This window comes from Pleurodeles waltl, chromosome 4_1 (genome assembly GCF_031143425.1).
Source record: "Pleurodeles waltl isolate 20211129_DDA chromosome 4_1, aPleWal1.hap1.20221129, whole genome shotgun sequence".
In the NCBI taxonomy this organism is placed as follows: domain Eukaryota; kingdom Metazoa; phylum Chordata; class Amphibia; order Caudata; family Salamandridae; genus Pleurodeles; species Pleurodeles waltl.
The window spans coordinates 602,542,714-602,562,288 of record NC_090442.1 but is presented as its reverse complement, the minus strand read 5'-3'; the positions used below and the strand labels follow the sequence as shown (position 1 = coordinate 602,562,288).

The following is a 19,575-nucleotide window of genomic DNA, read 5'->3' as shown; positions in this document are numbered from 1 at the left end:
ATATCTTTGACTGAAAGGTCTAGTGCGGCTTTTCTCATAGAGTAAGGAACAAAAGTACCATGAGTATGCTATCAAAAGGTGAAGCTTAGCCACTTCTCCAGTGTGCACCTCCACATCTTAAGCCATGCTGTGGAATCCCCCAAATTGAACTGAAATTGGTGTTTGCTCTGATTCGAGGTCAGTGTCATCAATCCTGTCATCATTGGGCTGGACGTTAATACGGATGTTTTCTCTTATATCAAAGTCTTCTTTTCTCTGACTCTGACATATCTGATATAGATAGACTGATAATGAGACCTTGAACATCAGAGCATACAGTGTAAGACCTGATTCTACTGGTGATGGTGCTGACTTCGACTATTGAAATAGCTAAAGTGAGAAACGTAAGCTAAAAAGTGGTCGAGAGAGGGAAACAAATGGACGCATAATGGTGAGAGATGAGTGTAAGCATTTAGAGAATTGGAGGAAAAGAAACACAGAAGGAAAGCATGACACATCGTATCACTTTGTTTTAACAGGTCATCTCAATCAGTGGCTGAATAGTACATAACTTCTCAAGGTTTCATTTTAATGAAATGTAATGCTAAACCTAATGTGTCCATTCAGCTTCAATTGGAAACTATATATTGCTTATGCCAGGAAATATGTAGCAGTCTATTTTATAACCCATATTTTGAAGAACAAGAAGAAAATAGCTATAGCTGAGGGTATCAACTATATGGCTTCTCCTCAGAGAAACATTCTGGGTAGAGAAAATCATCCATGGGAGTATTATATAATTGCTAATAATGTACTTTTCAACTTCCAAGGAATCATTGATATGTCGAAGTAATTTAGGTTGCTTAATCAAATTTAACCTGAATAAGGAGGTTGTTAAACCTGTCAGCCTTAGGGTGGTTTTCCTTGCATCGCTTTGCCTTCTCTCCTCGTGTTTTGTTGGATTTGCTTTTGTTGCCCTTTGAACTCTGTGCAGTTTACCACTGCTAAAGTGCTTGTGCTCACTCCCTGAAACATAATACCAATGGCTTACACCTGGTTGGCATGTTGAATTCACTTGTAAGACCCTAGTAAAGCGTTATACCATGGTCCCAGGACTGGCAAATTAAATACTAATAGTGGACCTGCAGCACTTCTTGTGCCATCCATATTGACTTGGCAAAATAAACCTCTTGCAAGGACTACAGCTCTCTTTGCATTACATATAACTCACCTTCAGGATGGGATCTAAACAACCCACAAGGCAGGGTGTATGGGTGTAATCTACCTAAAGAGCTGGGCATGTATTTTTATGTTTTACATGTTCTGGTAGCAAAAAACTCACAAATGTGTTTTTACTAGTGTGATGTCTACCTCTCCCATGGCATAACACTGGGTTACCGTATTACATTTAATAAGTGATACATTTTGTGTGGGAGCAGTTAGAAATTTAATTTTTGGTGTCTACGGAATTGAAATTTAAAATCCTCTTTTATGGTAACGTTGGATTTTAAGTCACAGTTCTGAAAATGCCACTTTTAGAAAGTTGCCATTTTCTTGTCCTAACCATTTGTTGCCTGCAGCCTGTTTCCTGGGTCATATGACTAGGTGTAGTTGGCCTTTGTGTAGTCCTACCAGTCAGCCACACAATAGATGGACTGGGTGCTTGCAGGGTGGGCCATCCAAGCAGGATATGGAGGGGGCAGTGTCCACACAGGCCCAATAGCAATACACAAAGAACTTCACCCTAGCCTATTGGAACTACAGACAGCCTGGGGCAGGACAGGGAGGCAGGAAATTCCAGAGGTGTTTGTGAGGGGGAGAATGAGGGGCTCCAGAAGTTTCTTCCACTTCAAAGCTGACACCTGGTATAAAGCTAAGACTCTTAGACCCACTCTACAGTTCACTTCTGGAACTGCAGAACCTGCAGAAGGACTCTCAGAGAACTGCCCTACTGCCTGTGGCCTTCTGTGTACTTCAAAGGACTGCTGTGATGCACAAAAAAAGGATGGCCCTGCTGCCTGTAGCATGCCTTGTACCCTCAGAGGACTGCCTTGCTGTTTGAGACCTGCTTTTCTCTTTGAACCCAAGACTTCCACAGTGACTCCAGGGGCTAGTTGGCTAGCTTCCCAATTAGAATTCTATAGTATGAAAAGTTTAAATCATCTTGAACCCACAGCTGGACCCAGCCTGAGTGCAGCCTGACCCTCCAGTCCTGGACCCTTGGAAGTGGAGCTAAAGGTCCCCATGTAGCCCAACTCCAAAACTTGGGACTTAAAAAATGTTCTTCTAAAAAGTGCTCTGTGAACCAAGAGGACACTAAGACCTATATGCTTGCTGATTTTCCCAAGGTGCATCTCGGGGGGCCTGACTTCTTGGCAGATCCTGCTACGTTCTTCTCTGCAGCAGCCAATCTTGTTCAGCGGCTTCTTAAAAAAGGGGTATCACTCATTGGCTACAGCCTGCAGCTTTGTTCCACTGGAGAATTTTGCCTTCCATTAAAGAGACTAAGGGGGTCATTATGACCCTGATGATCCTGCCACCATCCCCGTACTGCACCCCCACCATCCACGCATGCATGCAAACACCAGACATACATACATGCATGCACACATCCATGCTCACTCATTCACACACACATGGACGCATGGCCACAACACTCCCTCTACCCCCTGCATGCATGCACGCATACTCCCCTAACCCCCTCCATACACGCACACAATACTCCCCCTACCCCTGCATACATGCAGTCACACAGGCACACAGACACGTACACGTGCACGCACACGCACACAAACACACACAACACCCCCAAACCCCCCACTCACACCCCCCCCCATTCATGCACACAACACTCAAACCCCCCCCTCCCTGTCGGTTGATCACCTAACCTGGTGGTCGTCCGGGAGGGAACGGGGTCCATGGAGCCTGCTCTGCCGCGAGCGCTCTGCCGACACAACACCGTCACACCATCTACAATGTAGTAATATGGCAGCCGGTGTTGTAGTGATGTGGCGATGGCGACGGAGTAAGCTCCACTAGACTGCCGACCGCCAGTATAGTTGCTGGTGGCTTCCCCACCAAATAGTGGCGGAGAGCAGCCAGCAGCCATAATATGGAGGTCTGAAGACCGTCAAAACTGGCGTTCATGAGGCGGGCTTGACTTCTGCAGTCTGAGATAAAGACTGCTGAAGTCATAATGAGGACCTAAGTCCGAACTTAGAAATTTTCACTGAACTTTTATCCAGTGGCTCTCTGACGATGGTGCCTCCTCTTCAGACACTGTTGGCTGGGGATCCCTGCTGAACTTTACTTTCTGAGAAATTTTTCCTGAAAAATTCTTCTAAGTCTGAAGATAAGCAGAGATTAGGCCCAATCCACTTTACGTATCTGAGCTGTGCATCATCACGGTTAGCCATAACTTTTGACTTTTCCCCAGTCTTGCATGACTAGATGGTTAGCACTTTGATCTTTTAGGCAATATGTTTCACTTTAAGAATTATTAACTCTGTTTAACTGATTTTCTCATTTGTAACAGAGTAACCCCCTCCGGCAAACTCTGTCAGGCCCTCTCCTTTTATTTTGCCCGTTATGCCAATTCAGGGAAAGACCACCCATCTGCAAATCAGTCTTATTCCTGCTGCACTAGCAACAGCACTGCAAAATTAGCCAAGCTAGGTCCCTTCTGAAGAAGGTGTTGTAACTTCAGTTTTTTTAAGTACAGTGGGCAAGGGAATTATGTGTTTAAACTGTAGAAGCATCATAAGAATGTGGAAACATTACTGTGGAACTTTGACTGGTTAGACTGGAGTTTAGTTTAGGGCTTCAGTTTTTCCGATCAAAGCTGTATTGTGAATAAAGTAACTGAACTTGAGTATTGCACATACATATCTTCACTGTTGCCCACAGACCTGCTGATCAGCAGGAGCTGTGTGCAAGTGTTGATTCATTGTCTCTGCTTTTCTGTCCGGCCCCATCAAGAGACACATTACTGCAGGTCCTGCAGAACTTTACAGCCAGGTTGGTGAATCAAAAGCAGAGCAGTTGGTGATTAGATTGAGCCTAGCAGTATGAGGCCTATAAAGTTCCTTTGTTGTTCTAGCACATTTCAAGCACATTTGTGTTTCAGCTGCAGAGGTCTTCTGAGTGACGCTGACAGACTGAAGCCCACACAGCATTGTAACCTTTATGTTACATGCCACCATCTTGGTGTGGAAGAATCACAGGTAAAGCATATTGGGAGCAGGTCATGAGTAGCTCCTTGTATTCTGAAAGTCTTATTCCATTGACCCACCATCAGGAGAGGTACTCCTTTGTTATCTATTCTAAGGATGAGAAATCTAATCTGCGGTTACAAGGAACCATCAGAAGAACAAGTTAAACGCCGTCGGTAATATTCTTTCTGGTGGATAATCTATCTAACCCCAGATTCCTCACTGCCCTCCCACCTCCCCATTTAGTGGAAGGGACTCTTCCATCTAAAAAGGTCCCAAATTAGAGATCTGCACACTGGCACAATTGATTTCTGTTGGGCTCTTCATCTGAGAAACTGACATCTGCGTGGCTTGGTGATGCCTATGTATGGTTCCAGTCGTCACTTCTGGGGCGGAGCGGAGTGGACGCAGAGCTGCTCAACACCATTTATTGGCACGCTGGTCTTATCCTGAAAAATCTTCTAGAACCACTCAGGCACTTGGGGATATCCTAAAGGTGAGGAATCTGTAGTTTGATACAGTATCCCCCAGATAGAGCGTTTCTGAAGGTAAGTAACTTGTTCTTTCAGGAAGAGATAAGGCACCAAGTTGCGGAAAAAACAAACAACAAACAGCTACCAGAGACTTTGTTGAAAACTGTCAACTTAACTTTTGGTATGGGAATCAAAATTGCCAGTGGAATTTAAAGTACAACATTCTACATGAAAGAAATGTCAATATCATTGTACCCCCAAATAGTCCACATTTTTCTAGAAGCTGGTAAAGTGAAGATAAAAAGAAACAAGACAAAGAAGAGGGCTAAATGTAAAATGGGTTAATGATGTGGGAGCAACCCCAGTTTGGGAAATGCAGTTTTGTCCTGCTATGAATTGAACATGCAGCAAATGCAAAAATATTAGGTCACTTTGTCAAAGTATGTAAGTCGACTAGTGTGACCACACATCAATCAATGCTGTGGAGGTTTCAGAATGGTCTGTTGTTGACACATATTCTAGAGATGTGGTATTGTGTGTGGATGTTTCGGAGACAGGTGTGTCGGAGAATGAGCCTGATGGTAACAAAGTATTTGGAGTGTACACTGTACAAAGGCAGTGTAAATTTAGATATTTTGGGTGTGTCTGTATTAATGATCGGTAAATTGATGGACAGAGAGCTGAGCAAGCATTTGATCCACATGGAGTAAGGAATCAATGTACAGCCCTGCAGGACGTCCTGTTGATATTCAAGAAGTCATACCAATCAGTATCTTATTTTTACAGGGTTACAAGAACAATATTTGCTCAATATCCTGTGGTTCTGGGCAAATCACTTCCCATACCTAAAAAATTATGCGACCCTGTTCAATGTAACTAGTGCTCTTGTAAAGTGTTCAGTACCTAAGGGTTACGTTTGTGATATGTAACATGGCAAACAAAAAAAAGCAGATCCTTTAGTAATTTTGAGATGACCTTTTGATACAGTTAACCACAAAGGTACAAAACATCATTTCAAGCAAAGTCATGCTTGTTTCCTCAAATATATTAGAGGTGTGTTTGGAGATGAGCGGTGGAAACTTTGTACATATCTGATGGTCTTTTGGTGCCATGTAATGCTTCTGGAGGGAGGTCCTGAGTGCCATAAACTTGGTTAAGGGTTTCCCAATTTATTCCAAACTTGGGATGACGTTTTCCAATCTCATGGTGAAGAGAGCTCACCAAATGTTTAGGGATTTGTAGGTTTTTCTTGTACCTCTTTAAAAAGGGTGGCAAGAATGTTGATATGTGTTGCCTGAGAGAAGACTTCAGCTGCAACTCTTACTCAGTGGCCTTCCAGGCCTTGGGAGGTACTTACCCTGGAAAACTGATATTTAGGGCCTGATTTAGATTTCGGCAGATGGGTTACTCTGTCATAACAGTGACGGATATCTTGTCCACCAAAATATAAATCCTGTTATTTCCTATGGGATTTATATTTTGGTGGATGGGATATCCATGTGACAGACCAGCCCGTCCGCCAAAATCTAAATTTAGCTCTTAGTCTTTACATATGGAGGGAGAGGTTGTAAAGGGTCTTGGGTCAGCTATTGACATACATCTCCAGGACAGACTTAGAGCCTTATTTAGAGTTCAGTAGATGGGATACTCAGCCATCTGTGTGACGGATATCCCATCCACCATGTTAGAAATGCACTGCGGCCTATGGAACTCTTAATATACCATATGGGCTATCCATCACAATTATCTTGTCCGACAAATTCTAAATAAGGCTCTAACCCTTGACACTCCCTCAGAGTATAAAAACTATAGACTTATATTTCTTATCATCACTCATAGAGCGACATTACTGTCAGCTTAAGCTGTTGGTCCCTCTCACCCCTCACACCGTTTCTCTGGCCCTGGATGGAAGGTGTGGATTAGCAGGGGGTTAGGTCTCTTTTGTTCACACTATGTTCAAGTCAAAACATTCCCATTTAATTGTTGTTTCAAGAGATTACGCCTGCTGTCATGTAACCTGCTATGTTTTTATTAAAACTGAATTAAATGCTTTGTACAACACATCAATCAAATGCAGCTAAGACGTCTCCTCCCACTCTGCACAACAAAAGGCTCATCATATATTATGTTGACAGAACACAAGAATTGTGCAATAATTCATAACTATTTGTTGCCTAGAGCTTAGTAGTCATTGAAATGCCATCAAGCAATACCTAGGGCTAATGTCACCATATTGAAAGTGAACTGTATAATGTTCACTTTTAGTGAGACTAATCTTCGGATTCCACATGAAGTAATAGCTCATTTGACAAGACGAAAAGGCATAGCAACGTGTATAATGCAAATAAACCTTTAACAGTGTTGCATCGCTTCTTCCTTGACAGTGCTGCAAAAGCAAATAATCATGTGAGACGGACAATGCTGAAGAACCAGTTTAAGTGTAGGAAATCTCTACCTGCATTCTTGGTGTTTGATGCTTTATACCCTGTCGAATGAATTGTAGATTTATAATGCTCTAATTTTGCAGAAAATCAGGTTACTTCCGGTTGAATGCAGTGCTGCAACATTGGGATGCTTTTTAAATGCAAGTATCGATATTATATCTTGTATCTAATGATAATATATTTTACAAATACTAAGGGTCTCATTATGACCGTCAGGGATGCGGTGGCAGTCTGACTGCCACATTATAACAGTAGCCATTGTACCATAGTCGGACAACCAGCATCGCCAGTTTCCCTCCGCTGGTGGGACTGGCTGTGCTGGAGGCCCTAATCCGCCAGGGCAGCACTGCATGCAGCGCCGCCTTGTGGTTTATGACCCCCCCTCTCCGCCAGCTTCTACACGGCAGTTGCACCGCCATATAAAAGCTGGTGGAGACTGGGTACAGGGGGGCCCGATGGGGGCCCTCACTGCCCATGCACTTAGCATGGGCAGTGCAGGGGCCCCCATGGACAGCCTGTCGCACTTTTCACTGTCTGCATTGCTGGCGTCAATGTTGTGGGCTGTTCCCTGCTGGGTTAGCGGGGAACTCACAATAGGGCCCGCAGGAAGGCAGCCGCACTGGCAGCAACCTGACCGCAGGAGTTTGGCGTGCAGCCTTTTCTGCCTGCCAAACTTGAATGACCCCCTCAGATTCTGATCATGTAGAGCTACTATGTCAGCAGTGTTGAAGCAGTCTGCAGAATATTCACTTTAAAAATAGAACAAACATGTATTTGCAAATTGAGTTAATACATATGAATTAATTTTTCATTGAGAATTTCCAGCTCACCATTACTTGATGCTAAAAATCATTTAAATAATTGGAAGGTACCAATACTGGTGAACTACCTTTACAGTAAGTAATTTAATTTCTTCCATGTCATCTTATTCCCAGTCATTGGATCCCAGCCTAGTAAGATACACTGGGCCATACAGCTTGTGTTGGAGGGGGAAAAACACATGAAGTCAGGGGCTGCTGCACTTTAAGCATACTGTGAGACTGCAGCAAAGGGAAGCAGAAGTACATCAACACAACATACCAAGTGCGAGTTACTAAGTTACCAAAACATCAGTTTGGTGTGAACCCATGAGTTGGGATTTTCTTTTTGGTTCTGCAATCAGTGCCTCAGGTTTATGAACTCTGTCATTCCCCTTTCCATCAGCTTAAGCTTTCAGTCTTGATTGCAGACATGAAATGAATGCTGACTGTCCAGCACTAGACACTCTTCATATTTTTACGTTCTGATGGTAGTGAAGCTCTCATCTTCTCAGCCGACCACATAGTAAGAGACGGTTGCACTAGCATGGCCTTTTCCTTTGAAGTCAGTTTACTTGTTGAATTATGCATCAGCATTCCTCATGATGAGAAGTGTCTAATAACATAAAACCTGTCCTGTGTTAATAATAAATTAATTAATAATAAATGCCATATTTTACCTTCATCTCAGTAGCAGAACTTCCACCCTGATAGCCGTGGAAGGCTAGCTTTTTCCTACCTTGTGATCTCCAGACTTGTTGCCCTTTATTGATAAATAAGGAGGAAGATTTGTTGAAGGTTATAAGGGGGATACAGGGGATAGTAAAAAAGACTCTAGTCTGACATTTAAAGACCAGAAGGCTTTTTCCATCTAAGCAATGTTCCTGTCACTCACAAGCATGTTCCACATTGCACGCGCATAGGCAGCTATGGCACCCTGCAGTCTTGCCTTCCAGATAATACCTTGGGCACAGTGAAAATTGTAGACACTGCTGTTCACATGGTTATCAATTAGAGAACATTCCAACAAAACGCTCCTCCTTTCATCAAAACATATTATTGACTCTTCCTTCTTGCCAGCATCATAAGGGGAAGTAAATATTTTGTGGATAGGCTGTACATCTTCAATGATATCAATGCCAATCTCATCTCATCCTTCACAAGAATCAAAATCCTTAGCTCACTCATGACTTTGACATCTTCCTTACACCCATCGTCTCAGGAGAGAGATAACCCTGCATTTTTCCCTTGTCATCAATTCTTCACAAAAGAGCACAATGCCCATCCCTATACTATATTCCTGACAACCACTGCCAGAGGCACAATTTTTGATGAGTATAGTACTCTGTAATTCTGTAAAAGTGTATGATATGTTTTTATGATCCCTATCCATGATTACCAACCTGTGCATGCGTATTCCTAAATGTTCATTGATGTTTAGAAAAATTTTGTTTGGCAACATGCTAGCATTGGTCGCTAATTATACTGTACACTGTGTTTATCACAGTGAAACAACATCTAAAAATATGATTCAAACGTCCTCCGTACCTTTCTAATACATTTCTACTGGAACAAAACATTACAATATTCAAATCCAAGGTATCTTCAATGTGTCTGTTGGTTGCAGGACTTTGATCCATGGAGATAAACAGGCCGGGTTTTCAATCTTCTGGGCTGATGATGGTCTGGACACAGGACCTATTCTCCTCCAGCGATCATGTCTAGTGGAACCAAATGACACTGTGGACACCCTTTACAATCGCTTCCTTTTCCCAGAAGGAATCAAAGCTATGGTAAAGTGTAATATTTTTTTTATATCTGTGCAGTGCATTCCTTGACAGTTTGTTCGTTTATGGAAACTGTATTGGCTGATTATCATGACTGAAGGGGGACGTTCGAGGCAGATTGCTTTCCTTTTCGAGAACTTTACAAGCTACTATTTTAAAATATTTTAATGTAAATGATGGAGTCATAACATTGAAAAGTTAGTTCTTAATCTGGCACTTATTAACAAATAATGCTATCTAAACTAATGTCAGTGTCAAGGACTGGACACAGAAAATGACTGTCAGGTGTCTCTTTAAAAAGGTCGCAGGGCTAGGAGGAAAAAAGCATAAAGATAAAAAAAAAAACCTCCTTGGCAATCTGGTAGTAATTGAAAGAAGAGGAAGATTTGTGTTGCAGTAGATAAACCAGGCCCCCGCCTTCCCCTGATATCAGGAAGAGAGAATAGCCAGGCTAAGAGTTCCACAAGATGAGTCCAAATAGAATAGAGCTGCAAGGAGCAAAACTCAAGGACAAAAATGAAAAACAAATGGGTGATGAAACTGACGAAAAATAGAGAACAAATGCTTTACAACGCATCTTACTCCAGTGATTGCCCCCTTTATATATAATTTAAACGGGAAGTGACATCACAGGAAAGGCTCAAGATTGATCATGGATTAGGAACCTCCAATAGTGTTCTCTGTACAACCCACTTTTTGGGAAGTACCGTTTATAGTCTTGGCCACTCCTCTTCTGCAGTTCCACTGCCACGGGTGGCGACATATGCCTCCACCTGATTACAGAACACCCTTTGTGGTGACTGCGATCTCAGACTCATCAGCATGGCCCAGGCTGCAAGAATGCCCACAAACACTCTATCCAAGTGTGCAGTGTCTGCACAGTCTTCCTCACACTGTGGACAACTTCCAATAAGCCCTGAGAACAAATATGTCAGTCATATAACTGTTATATATTGTATTTTATATGTATTGTATTGACATGATTCATATCATTATAATATGTGAATAAAGTGTCTGTATGTAATGTTTACAAATATCGAACACTGTCTGCTATTTTACAGACGATAACTATTCAGTAATACGTAATTTAGAGTCATCACTACACCCATGCGCTCCCGTGCATGCACTGCCATCATACACTTATTTAAAACCCATGTAAAAGGAGCAAGTAAAGAGGTTAGCCCCCACAATCAAAGCATCAAACCTGCCAGAGGAGCAATGTCTGGCCTCCTCAATTCAGCAATTTTTATAAACACTGTCCAAAGCAGAGTTGCCCAGCAAAAAATCTAAGAGGGCCAAATCAAAGCCAGAATTTCAGAATTATCTCGGGGTATGTGCAAAAGTGACATTTAGGATCATTGCATGTACCTTTATCACAATATGGATATTCAGAAAATCTTTAATGAATCTGTTCCTCCTGTACCCATGTTAGGCACTTTTGTTCCAAAAGGATGTCTTATTCATTAAATTAAACATGTGAACATCAAACCTATTCTGAATGAGAATGGCACATTGATGACAGGCGATGGCCAGCCACTATTTGATATCAAACCTTACATCTGCCCTCAGAATTAAAAACAGGCCATAAAACAACTGCAGGATGCATGGAACCAAACTATCTTCTTCACAACAAACAGTCAAGCTTCAGGCCAATTAAAGGGCTCAAACCCTTAGTGAGGAGTAAACGGCATGATCACCACACTCCATCTATATGAGTGACAACATTTAATAGAAAAAGGTGCTGAAACCTTTAACCCTCACTCCCATGGTATGTACTGCTTTGTGTTCAAAAGTTACTTCCCTGTTGAGCGTCTGGAACGTGTGTGTAGGATGTTTTGTGTCCTCTGGAAGACATTGCTTGTCATATGCAGCAGCTGTACCTGAATTCTTCTTCCTCCAAACCCTGTGATTCCTCCATGACCAGCAAACAGAAAGATATTTCAAGGATGTTAGGATACAATCTACTCTAGCCACACATTTTGTTGTGAGATGATCAAACACTAGACAAAACCAAGGGGTTATATTTACATTTTTGTTTTTGTCTGTGTCACTTTCTTTAGTGTGATAACCATTAAGAAGAAAGTATCACACCATCTTTCACTCTGGTTACATCAGGGCAGTTAAATTCAAGGTGGGGAAATTGGAAGAAAGGTGTTTCAAATTATGTGATTGCTCTGTTTGGTTCCAATCTCAATAGGAATAACCTTTCTCATTCATTATTTAAGACTGAATTATGGCAGAATCACTTGTGCAGCTATGCAGGATGAATGCCTCAGAAACCGGTTTATGTTTAGTGCAGTTTCAGAAAAATAAGAAAGGAGTTGTTGGTCAAAAGTGTTCCATCCTTTGAGGAAGTTCTTTCTGTTCCAAAAAAACAGAATGGACCACCCAAAGTATATGTAATTGAGATAAACACAACACAAACTTGTTTCTATACAATTAGTCTTCATATAGTTAAGCAAAATAATGCATTGAATAAAGATCCTGAGAAGAGTAGCAAAATGAGCAAGAGATGAGAACAAAAGATGTGCTATTCCTGTGAGAGTGCATTTCATCTGGCCTAAGCATGAGTTTGTCCTACAGCTAACAAATATCCCTTGTTTATGATAAAAGAAAGTTATTTGGAAAATACCTCATGTGCAAACTTTATGCTATGTCAACCTATAATAATCTACTTCGATTCATCCCATCTGATTTTCAAATAGGCTGTTCCTCTACTGACAATTTCATCACTCTTAGACTGATAATAGACAAAACACTATTGAAAGACTTTGCACTGTATGTGTGTTACATAGACTACAGCTCCGATATTGACAAAGTTAATTGAAATAGGCTTTAGGATAAACTATCAAATTAAGGCACTGACCATACTTTATTACATTTTTTAATTTCATTATATGCTAAAACTTGGTTGAAAACTAAATTGAGGATGTTGACAAAGTTAATTGAATAGGCTTTAGGATAAACTATCAAATTAAGGCACTGACCATACTTTATTACATTTTTTGATTTCATTATATGCTAAAACTTGGTTGAAAACTAAATTGACTAATAGGTCTCTTACACCAACGATGATGACACAGAATGTCTTAAAGCAGGGATGCACACTGGCTAACCTTCTTTTCTCCCTATATATCTCAAAATAATCATTGTATCTAGATTTTGTTACAGGTTTACCACTAAAGCTAGTATGCAACCGATCACTTTTCTAGCCTATGCGGATTACATACGCATCTTATTGTTAACTCCATCGTGCTTGCAGTAGCAGCACCCCCCCCACCCCTCCTCAGTGCCTTGAGACCCTCACAGGTGAGTAGTGCGATTTACAAATCCCCTGACTGATTGATTGATTGCAAACTCAACTCTTAAAGCTACATGAATATAACTACAGACATTGCCTGTAACAGTAACTTATTAAAAACCAAAGTGATGTCCTTTGGCAAAACTACCAAATAGTTACAGTGGAAAATAGAGAATAAACACATTGAATCAAGTAAACAAATATGACTGTTTGGGAGTAACCATTGATAATAAGCTATCATGGTCTGACCATATTTCAGCCAAGAAAGAGAAAGCATGCATCATTGCTACAGCAAAAAAAAGGTTTCCAAATATCTACGAAGGTCGTGCTATTGGACAATCAATCATCACAATCAGTGCAAAGTTTCTGCAAAGCTTCTTATTAGAAGCATCACTTCTATAAGCTTTGTTATTTTTCATAATGAAGACAATGAGTTGGATAAAGTCTTTTGAAGCTATGCTCTTCTACTTGGCACTGTAAATTATGGCTAAAACTGTCTCTAACCAAGAGCAATGCTAAGCTATATATGAGATTGCGACTTAGCCAAGGGAAGCTCCTTAAAAGCTAATAATTTATTAATTAAAAGGAAGTGTTGGCATCACCACAGGCATGAGCATAGCCGTTATAGAAAAGGTAATTATTAAAAACCAGCTTCCTCCACTTGCTGCTATTACAAAAATGACCTGCGCAGAGCATAAGGTGCTCATGCAGATATCTTTGAAAACCAGTAATAGACTGAATGAGTTGTCCACGCTGCTGATCCAGAAGCACTCACATCACATAATTGATAGCTAGCTCTCAACAAGTCAGGATTACCTATACTTTAATGTAAAGGTTGCCTGTAGAATCAAGTTATTTGGATTCAGACTTATGTACGTTCCAGTTGCTCAATTTGAAGTTTCTTGGAACACACAGAGCTTGTACTCAAGGAACTACAGGCCTTGCAACTATAAAGACAAGTTAATCAATTGCATTATCTGCTTATGACCCTCCTTATCGGATTTAAGGAAAAGGTATTTGTGGGTGTTGTATATTAAACACTAGAACTGACTAAGAAGCAACCAAGTTTTATTTTTCTTTAAAGGATCATTAATTTATCGGGAAACTCACAAAATTTTTATAACTTTCACTCATTCATTTACAAAAGTCTATTAGCTCAAATGTCTCTGCGTAAATTCCTTACTGGAATGTTAATCTTACCTACTCTCAATTGTCAGTTTTATCATCAATATATTGATTTTTAGTGTTCAAGCTATTTTTTTTTTTTTAATGCTTTTATTATTACATTTGATATATTTTTTTCTATGCAACAAGCTTAATTACTTGTCCTGAAAGCAAGTTGGTTTGGATGTCTTGTGGGAAACATGGGTATTTCCTGAGGTGTTGCATATATTTTATGAGGCAAAATAAATGATGTCTGCATATCAGATGTGGAATTTGTACAAAAATGTATATAATGCGTAACTGGTGATAGCGGGTAATGGCAAAGCATCACATAATGACATTTCTGTAAAGAAGACATTGGTAAAAATGTTGACTGAGTCTTGTGCTTGATACAACATTTTGTCAGAAGGACTTCGTTAGGCAAATATTTGGGATTAGTATTGGTTTTGTGCAAACAACAAAATTACCCTTGGTTTCTATGATGGCATTGATGAACCGACTATTACAATGATTGCTTTTGTTACAAAATGTATATGTAACACATGTAATGTTTTAAGCAGGGTTCTTTATGAGCAAACAAGGGAACTTTGGTGTTAGGTTGGTGACAAACCCATCCTTCACCTTGATAGTACAAAACAAGTTTTGCACTTTACCCTGAAGAAGACCAAAGTGTTTATGCTGTTTTGCTCAAAGTGTTTAAGGAGCATCTAAGTTGATTGAACATCTTTGCAAAATATGTTGAAGACAAGGTGAAAAAACTATCTTGGTATGGTATATATTGTGCATTTAGATCTCAGGTCTCAGGAAAATGCCCGTGCTCTACTAAAAGGATTATGTTTTAAGGTGAAACAGAACCCGGTATATCCATAGACTACCTAACACTATTTGTTGTGGAGGCATGCAGGTGTCTTTCAACCCTTGCCTTTATGTTAGTCTCTGGGGGCTGAATATGGATATAGTGGCTGATCTTGTGAGTGTATCTGAAACATCATGTACACTGGACACTGTCCCTTCCTCTGCCTATTTGCAGGACTTTTGCAATCATTCTTCATTTGGGTTGCACGCATAACATTACTGGTTATGAAAATTTGCAGATCAGGAGTGTGCTGTTTGGCCTGGTGTCCTGAGTAAGTGTTTCAGTATTTTACCAGCAGTATGCTTCTTTCAGTATGTGGTACTCGGTCCCCTGAAAGAGAAATGTTATTTTATTCTCCATATCATTGTTTATTTAGAATATGAAACCACAAGAGGAGGGAGTGGATCTCAAAAAAGACCCTAATAAGAGCCATACTGGAAGTTCATAGTCTATGCAATAAGGACAGAATTCTGATCTCATTAGGTACACAATATTGCTGATGAAGAGTGAAGGAAGATCTTGCCATTAGTAGGTCGGATACATGTTGCAGTGAAATTGAGGTGGTTAAGCTGACCATGATAGTAGGCTGATTTGGAGATGAAACTTTAATCATAAATATGAGCGATTATTAGTTAGGGCAATCCTGTCCTAAAAACGAAAATGCAGCAAAGGTGGAAGAAATGTGTTATTCAGTAAGTGGGAAGGATATTTAGGCCTGCATAGGAGTGATTAAGAAATGCAGATCACTTTTGTGAGGCACATATTTTGCTTTTGGGAAAGACCATAAATCAATTAAGCCTATCCTTGTAGTTGCATTCATTTAATATGAGTTGTATGCCAGGAGTGATGAATTTGCTAGCAGTTCTTTTAGCACTTTTAAATGGAGAAGCACACAATAGAAGACAGAGATTTTGCACAAGTAGTCCATGTTATAAACTCTGTTGAGAACGAAGATTAGTGAAAAGTCATAGTAAAGGATGCAATAGATGTACCTTTACAAATTCTTTGTTGGAGGACTAGCCGAATAAACAATCCTTCTGGGTATTCAAGTATGAGTTACTTTTGATGAAGAATGTATTGTGCAGAGGGGAGAGGATAAGGAGTAGAAGAAAGATTAGTTTAATTCTGCATGGAGGTACAAATGCTAAATAAGCTAAACAAAACAGAGGGCTAAAGAGGTTATTGGTGACCAGGTTTCGACATCTTTGTGTAAAGGTGCTTACAAATTTGTGTTGAATATTCACACATTGATATTTGATAAAATAGCCATACCATTTATGTTCATTCCAATATTCCTTGTTTGCCTTTTTAGATATTTACCAATTCGGTGAACACCAAGGGTGGGATGCCAAAATACATAGATTACTGCTTGAATTATTTCAGCACAATAAATATTATCAAAGGTCTCTGCCACACACACTGATGTGTAATACTTCCTGTACTCTTTTTACCCTCAAAGATTAATCAACATAGATAATGCTCTAAGTACATCTAGCCTGATGTTTTGGGTACAGGTTGAGACTGTAACCTGGTGATTTGGGTCCAGGTTGTGAGTGTAGCTCTTAAATTAATCTGGGTTAAATATTACACCTAAAAAACCTGGATTGAATTCCAGGAGAGAAAAGCAGAGAGGCGGGAGAAGAGGATGGGTCCAATTTCATGGCTGGGTTCAGTGCCAATTAAGGGCTCTGGAGTAAGCGACAGAAGAGTGGAAAGAGTAGGCGTTTAGAGAGCAGTAGTTCCCTTCTCTGTTGTGCTATATTTTGCTGGAATTTTTTGATGCTCTGGTATCTTGTCGGGATACAGGGTGCTGATTGTTTTTGCATTTTGAGATCCTCTTAGACGAGCAGCTTGAGCAAAAGCTACATTTGGGGGGGGAAAGAGCGGCTAGGAAAAAAGGTGATTTGAAAAGAACAAGAATGACTGGTGTGAGGTAAGTGGGGGCAAAAATATTAAAGGGTGCTAAAGATTATAATGTGGAGAGAGACATGCGTCTGTTTTCAGAGAAAATGAATTAGGAATCTGACCAGAAGTCTGCTGATAAGACTGCAGTTTGGCAGAGAGAATTCAGCAGGGTCAAAAGATTGGATTTGAGTGCTCCAGGGAAATTTTGAAGAGAGCAGGAAGGTGCACAATATAGTAGAACAGATTTTGGGGGAATAATAGAAGTGAGCAGGTTCACATTTAATGAGTTTGAGAAGAAATTGAAGGGATGTAGAGAGTTGCTGGAGACTGGCTCTGCAGGACAGCAGGCCACAGGTTCAGAAAGAGTGAGTTCAGTCAGAGAGAGCAGCTTCATGTAGAACAGAGTTGGAATGGAGATGGGGGAGCGGGAAACCCATTTTAAGTAGATCAGATTTCAAAAGACAGGAGAAAAAAAGCAGGAGAAGAAGAGCAGGAGGGGCGGTCTCAGATAGAGTAAGTCTCAGTGGTTTCTGTTGGTGGGGCACCACATGACCTGGAGCATGCACTATATCCCTGCTTTGCCATTCTGATCTTTAAAACAGGGATATAGCTCCCGTGGTGCATATATCTCTGGAACGGTAAAGACTGCAGTGGGACAAGCTTCCAAATGTAAACCTAATACCTTCAACACAACTTTTTAGTCTATATTTTGAAGGTTTTTTAGTTGTTTAGAGGTGCAGAATAAATGCCCTATAACTGTTTCATTGATTAATGGGATCACAAATATTTAATAGAGAATTAAATGCAGTGCACCACTGCAAATGAACTGGATAATTATGTGAATGACTCCGTGAGCTCTTATCTAAATGCTGATAGAGGATGATGTCATTTTTATCAAAATTTCTTTGTATCTTTACCTTGCCAATTCCTTTCCTAATCTGATAAATAATTTTGAATTATGCCTATTTTGAGGGTTGAAACCTATTTAAAGCTCTTAACATGAGAAGTGAACACTAAATGGATTACATGAATAGTCGTGTTTGATATTTTAGGTGGAGGCTGTGCAGCTGATCGCAGATGGTAAAGCACCAAGCATATTTCAACCTGATGATGGAGCCACATATGAAGGAATTCAGAAAAAAGAAAACGCAAAAGTGAGTTTTGGTGGTACCATCAGTGTTACACTCCATTAAAAAGACCTATTTATTAATGCTGGATTTACATTTTACCGGCTTTCACCTTCCTTTTAAAAGAAAATACAGACTTTTAAAAGTTAGAAAGGTGTTGAGAGAAAAGGTTAGGGGACAACATCATGTGACTGTCAAAAATAAACCATGTGCAAACTTTTCAAATTTACTGACTGGGGCAGACTACAAACTTCAAGACATGTGTGTCAAGTAAAACTATGATCCAGCGTTATGTTGACTTATGAATTGTGCAGTGTTTTAAAGGTGACAATAACCAACAGAAGTGTGTTTGCAAAAAAAGTTTGAAGTACACATTTTGATGTCAAATGGAAAGTACTGAAGTATTTTAGAGAAATGTGCCTTCAGTAAATTATTGCTTTCTGTTTAATTGTTCTAATTGTAGTAAATGCTTTCTGATATTAGATCTCACTCAATAACTTAAGTATATAAAAACTTGCTATCTTTCAAATAAGGGCAGCCACCAGCCATGCTGCCTAAACATGGAGAGAAGGTGAGATCAAACATAGTTCTGAGGGGCTGATTTACAGTTTGGTAGACAGGTTACTTTGCCAAAAAGTGGTGTGATAATTCTATTTAGAGCAGGACAAAGCATCATGTTTATGCTAGTGGTGACCCCATTGGCTTCACCTGTAAAAACCATTGGTCGGACAGCTTGGCAACACCAGTCTAAGTACCTCAGACGGTTTTCCCTATTTAGGGCAGGCATTCTGGTGTACTTTTTTCTATTTGGGTCTGCCATGAAAAGATTGGCGTCCCAAACACAAAAAAGTAAAACTCCCAGGGTGTAAGGGACATTAGTATTTTATTTTTCAAAAATAAACTCATGCCTTGAGAGTTTGTTTTTAAACAGTGAACAAGTTGAGCATGAAACATAGCAGCCGTTCAGCAAACTTTCACTGCCTTTAGAGGATCTGCAGTGGTGGCAGCTTCTATAAGACATAGATATTTCTGCCAGGCAGGTGGAGATCTATAAATTTGGTGAGCTGTGTGTCTGCTGGGGCACTAGAATACATGACTTTGCTGCACTGGCAGAATAATTAAGAATCTTCAAGCCTTTTTCTTATTTTTAAAATCTTTTTATTACATTTTTGTGCGTATAACATTGACCTTGCCAGAACAATATGGAGAGCTTCACCACCTTACAATTTACATTTAGCAATCCCCAAATGAAGGTGTTTCTATCAGCTTTTTTTCCCTGTCACTATTAGGTTTCAAATTTGTGTCTCCCTAAAGCGTCAGGAAACGTCTGCCTACAAGATATCTATGAATAAATTATAACATATAATTTATTTTCAAAAACCTATAGATAGTAATTATTATTTTTTTCTAAAGTGTTTGGAAATATCTCTGTCCCTGTGGTATACAGCAGTTGAGGGTTTCACATTTAATCTGAGGCACAAATAAATAGTTTGTTTTCTTGGATTTTAGAGAGATCTCACAGTGGCAAAAC

At 40.1% G+C, this 19,575-nt stretch overlaps 1 protein-coding gene across 2 annotated transcripts in view; it reads left to right on the top strand.

Annotated features, from left to right (window-relative positions):
- ALDH1L2 (aldehyde dehydrogenase 1 family member L2) overlaps positions 1-19,575 on the top strand; it is a 244,522-nt gene that overhangs the window by 58,764 nt on the left and 166,183 nt on the right. For both annotated transcript variants that reach the window (XM_069229012.1, XM_069229011.1), the window contains 2 exons: positions 9,532-9,697; positions 17,970-18,071. In XM_069229012.1, the coding sequence (XP_069085113.1) occupies positions 9,532-9,697; positions 17,970-18,071 (268 nt within the window). The remainder of the gene's footprint in view (positions 1-9,531; positions 9,698-17,969; positions 18,072-19,575) is intronic.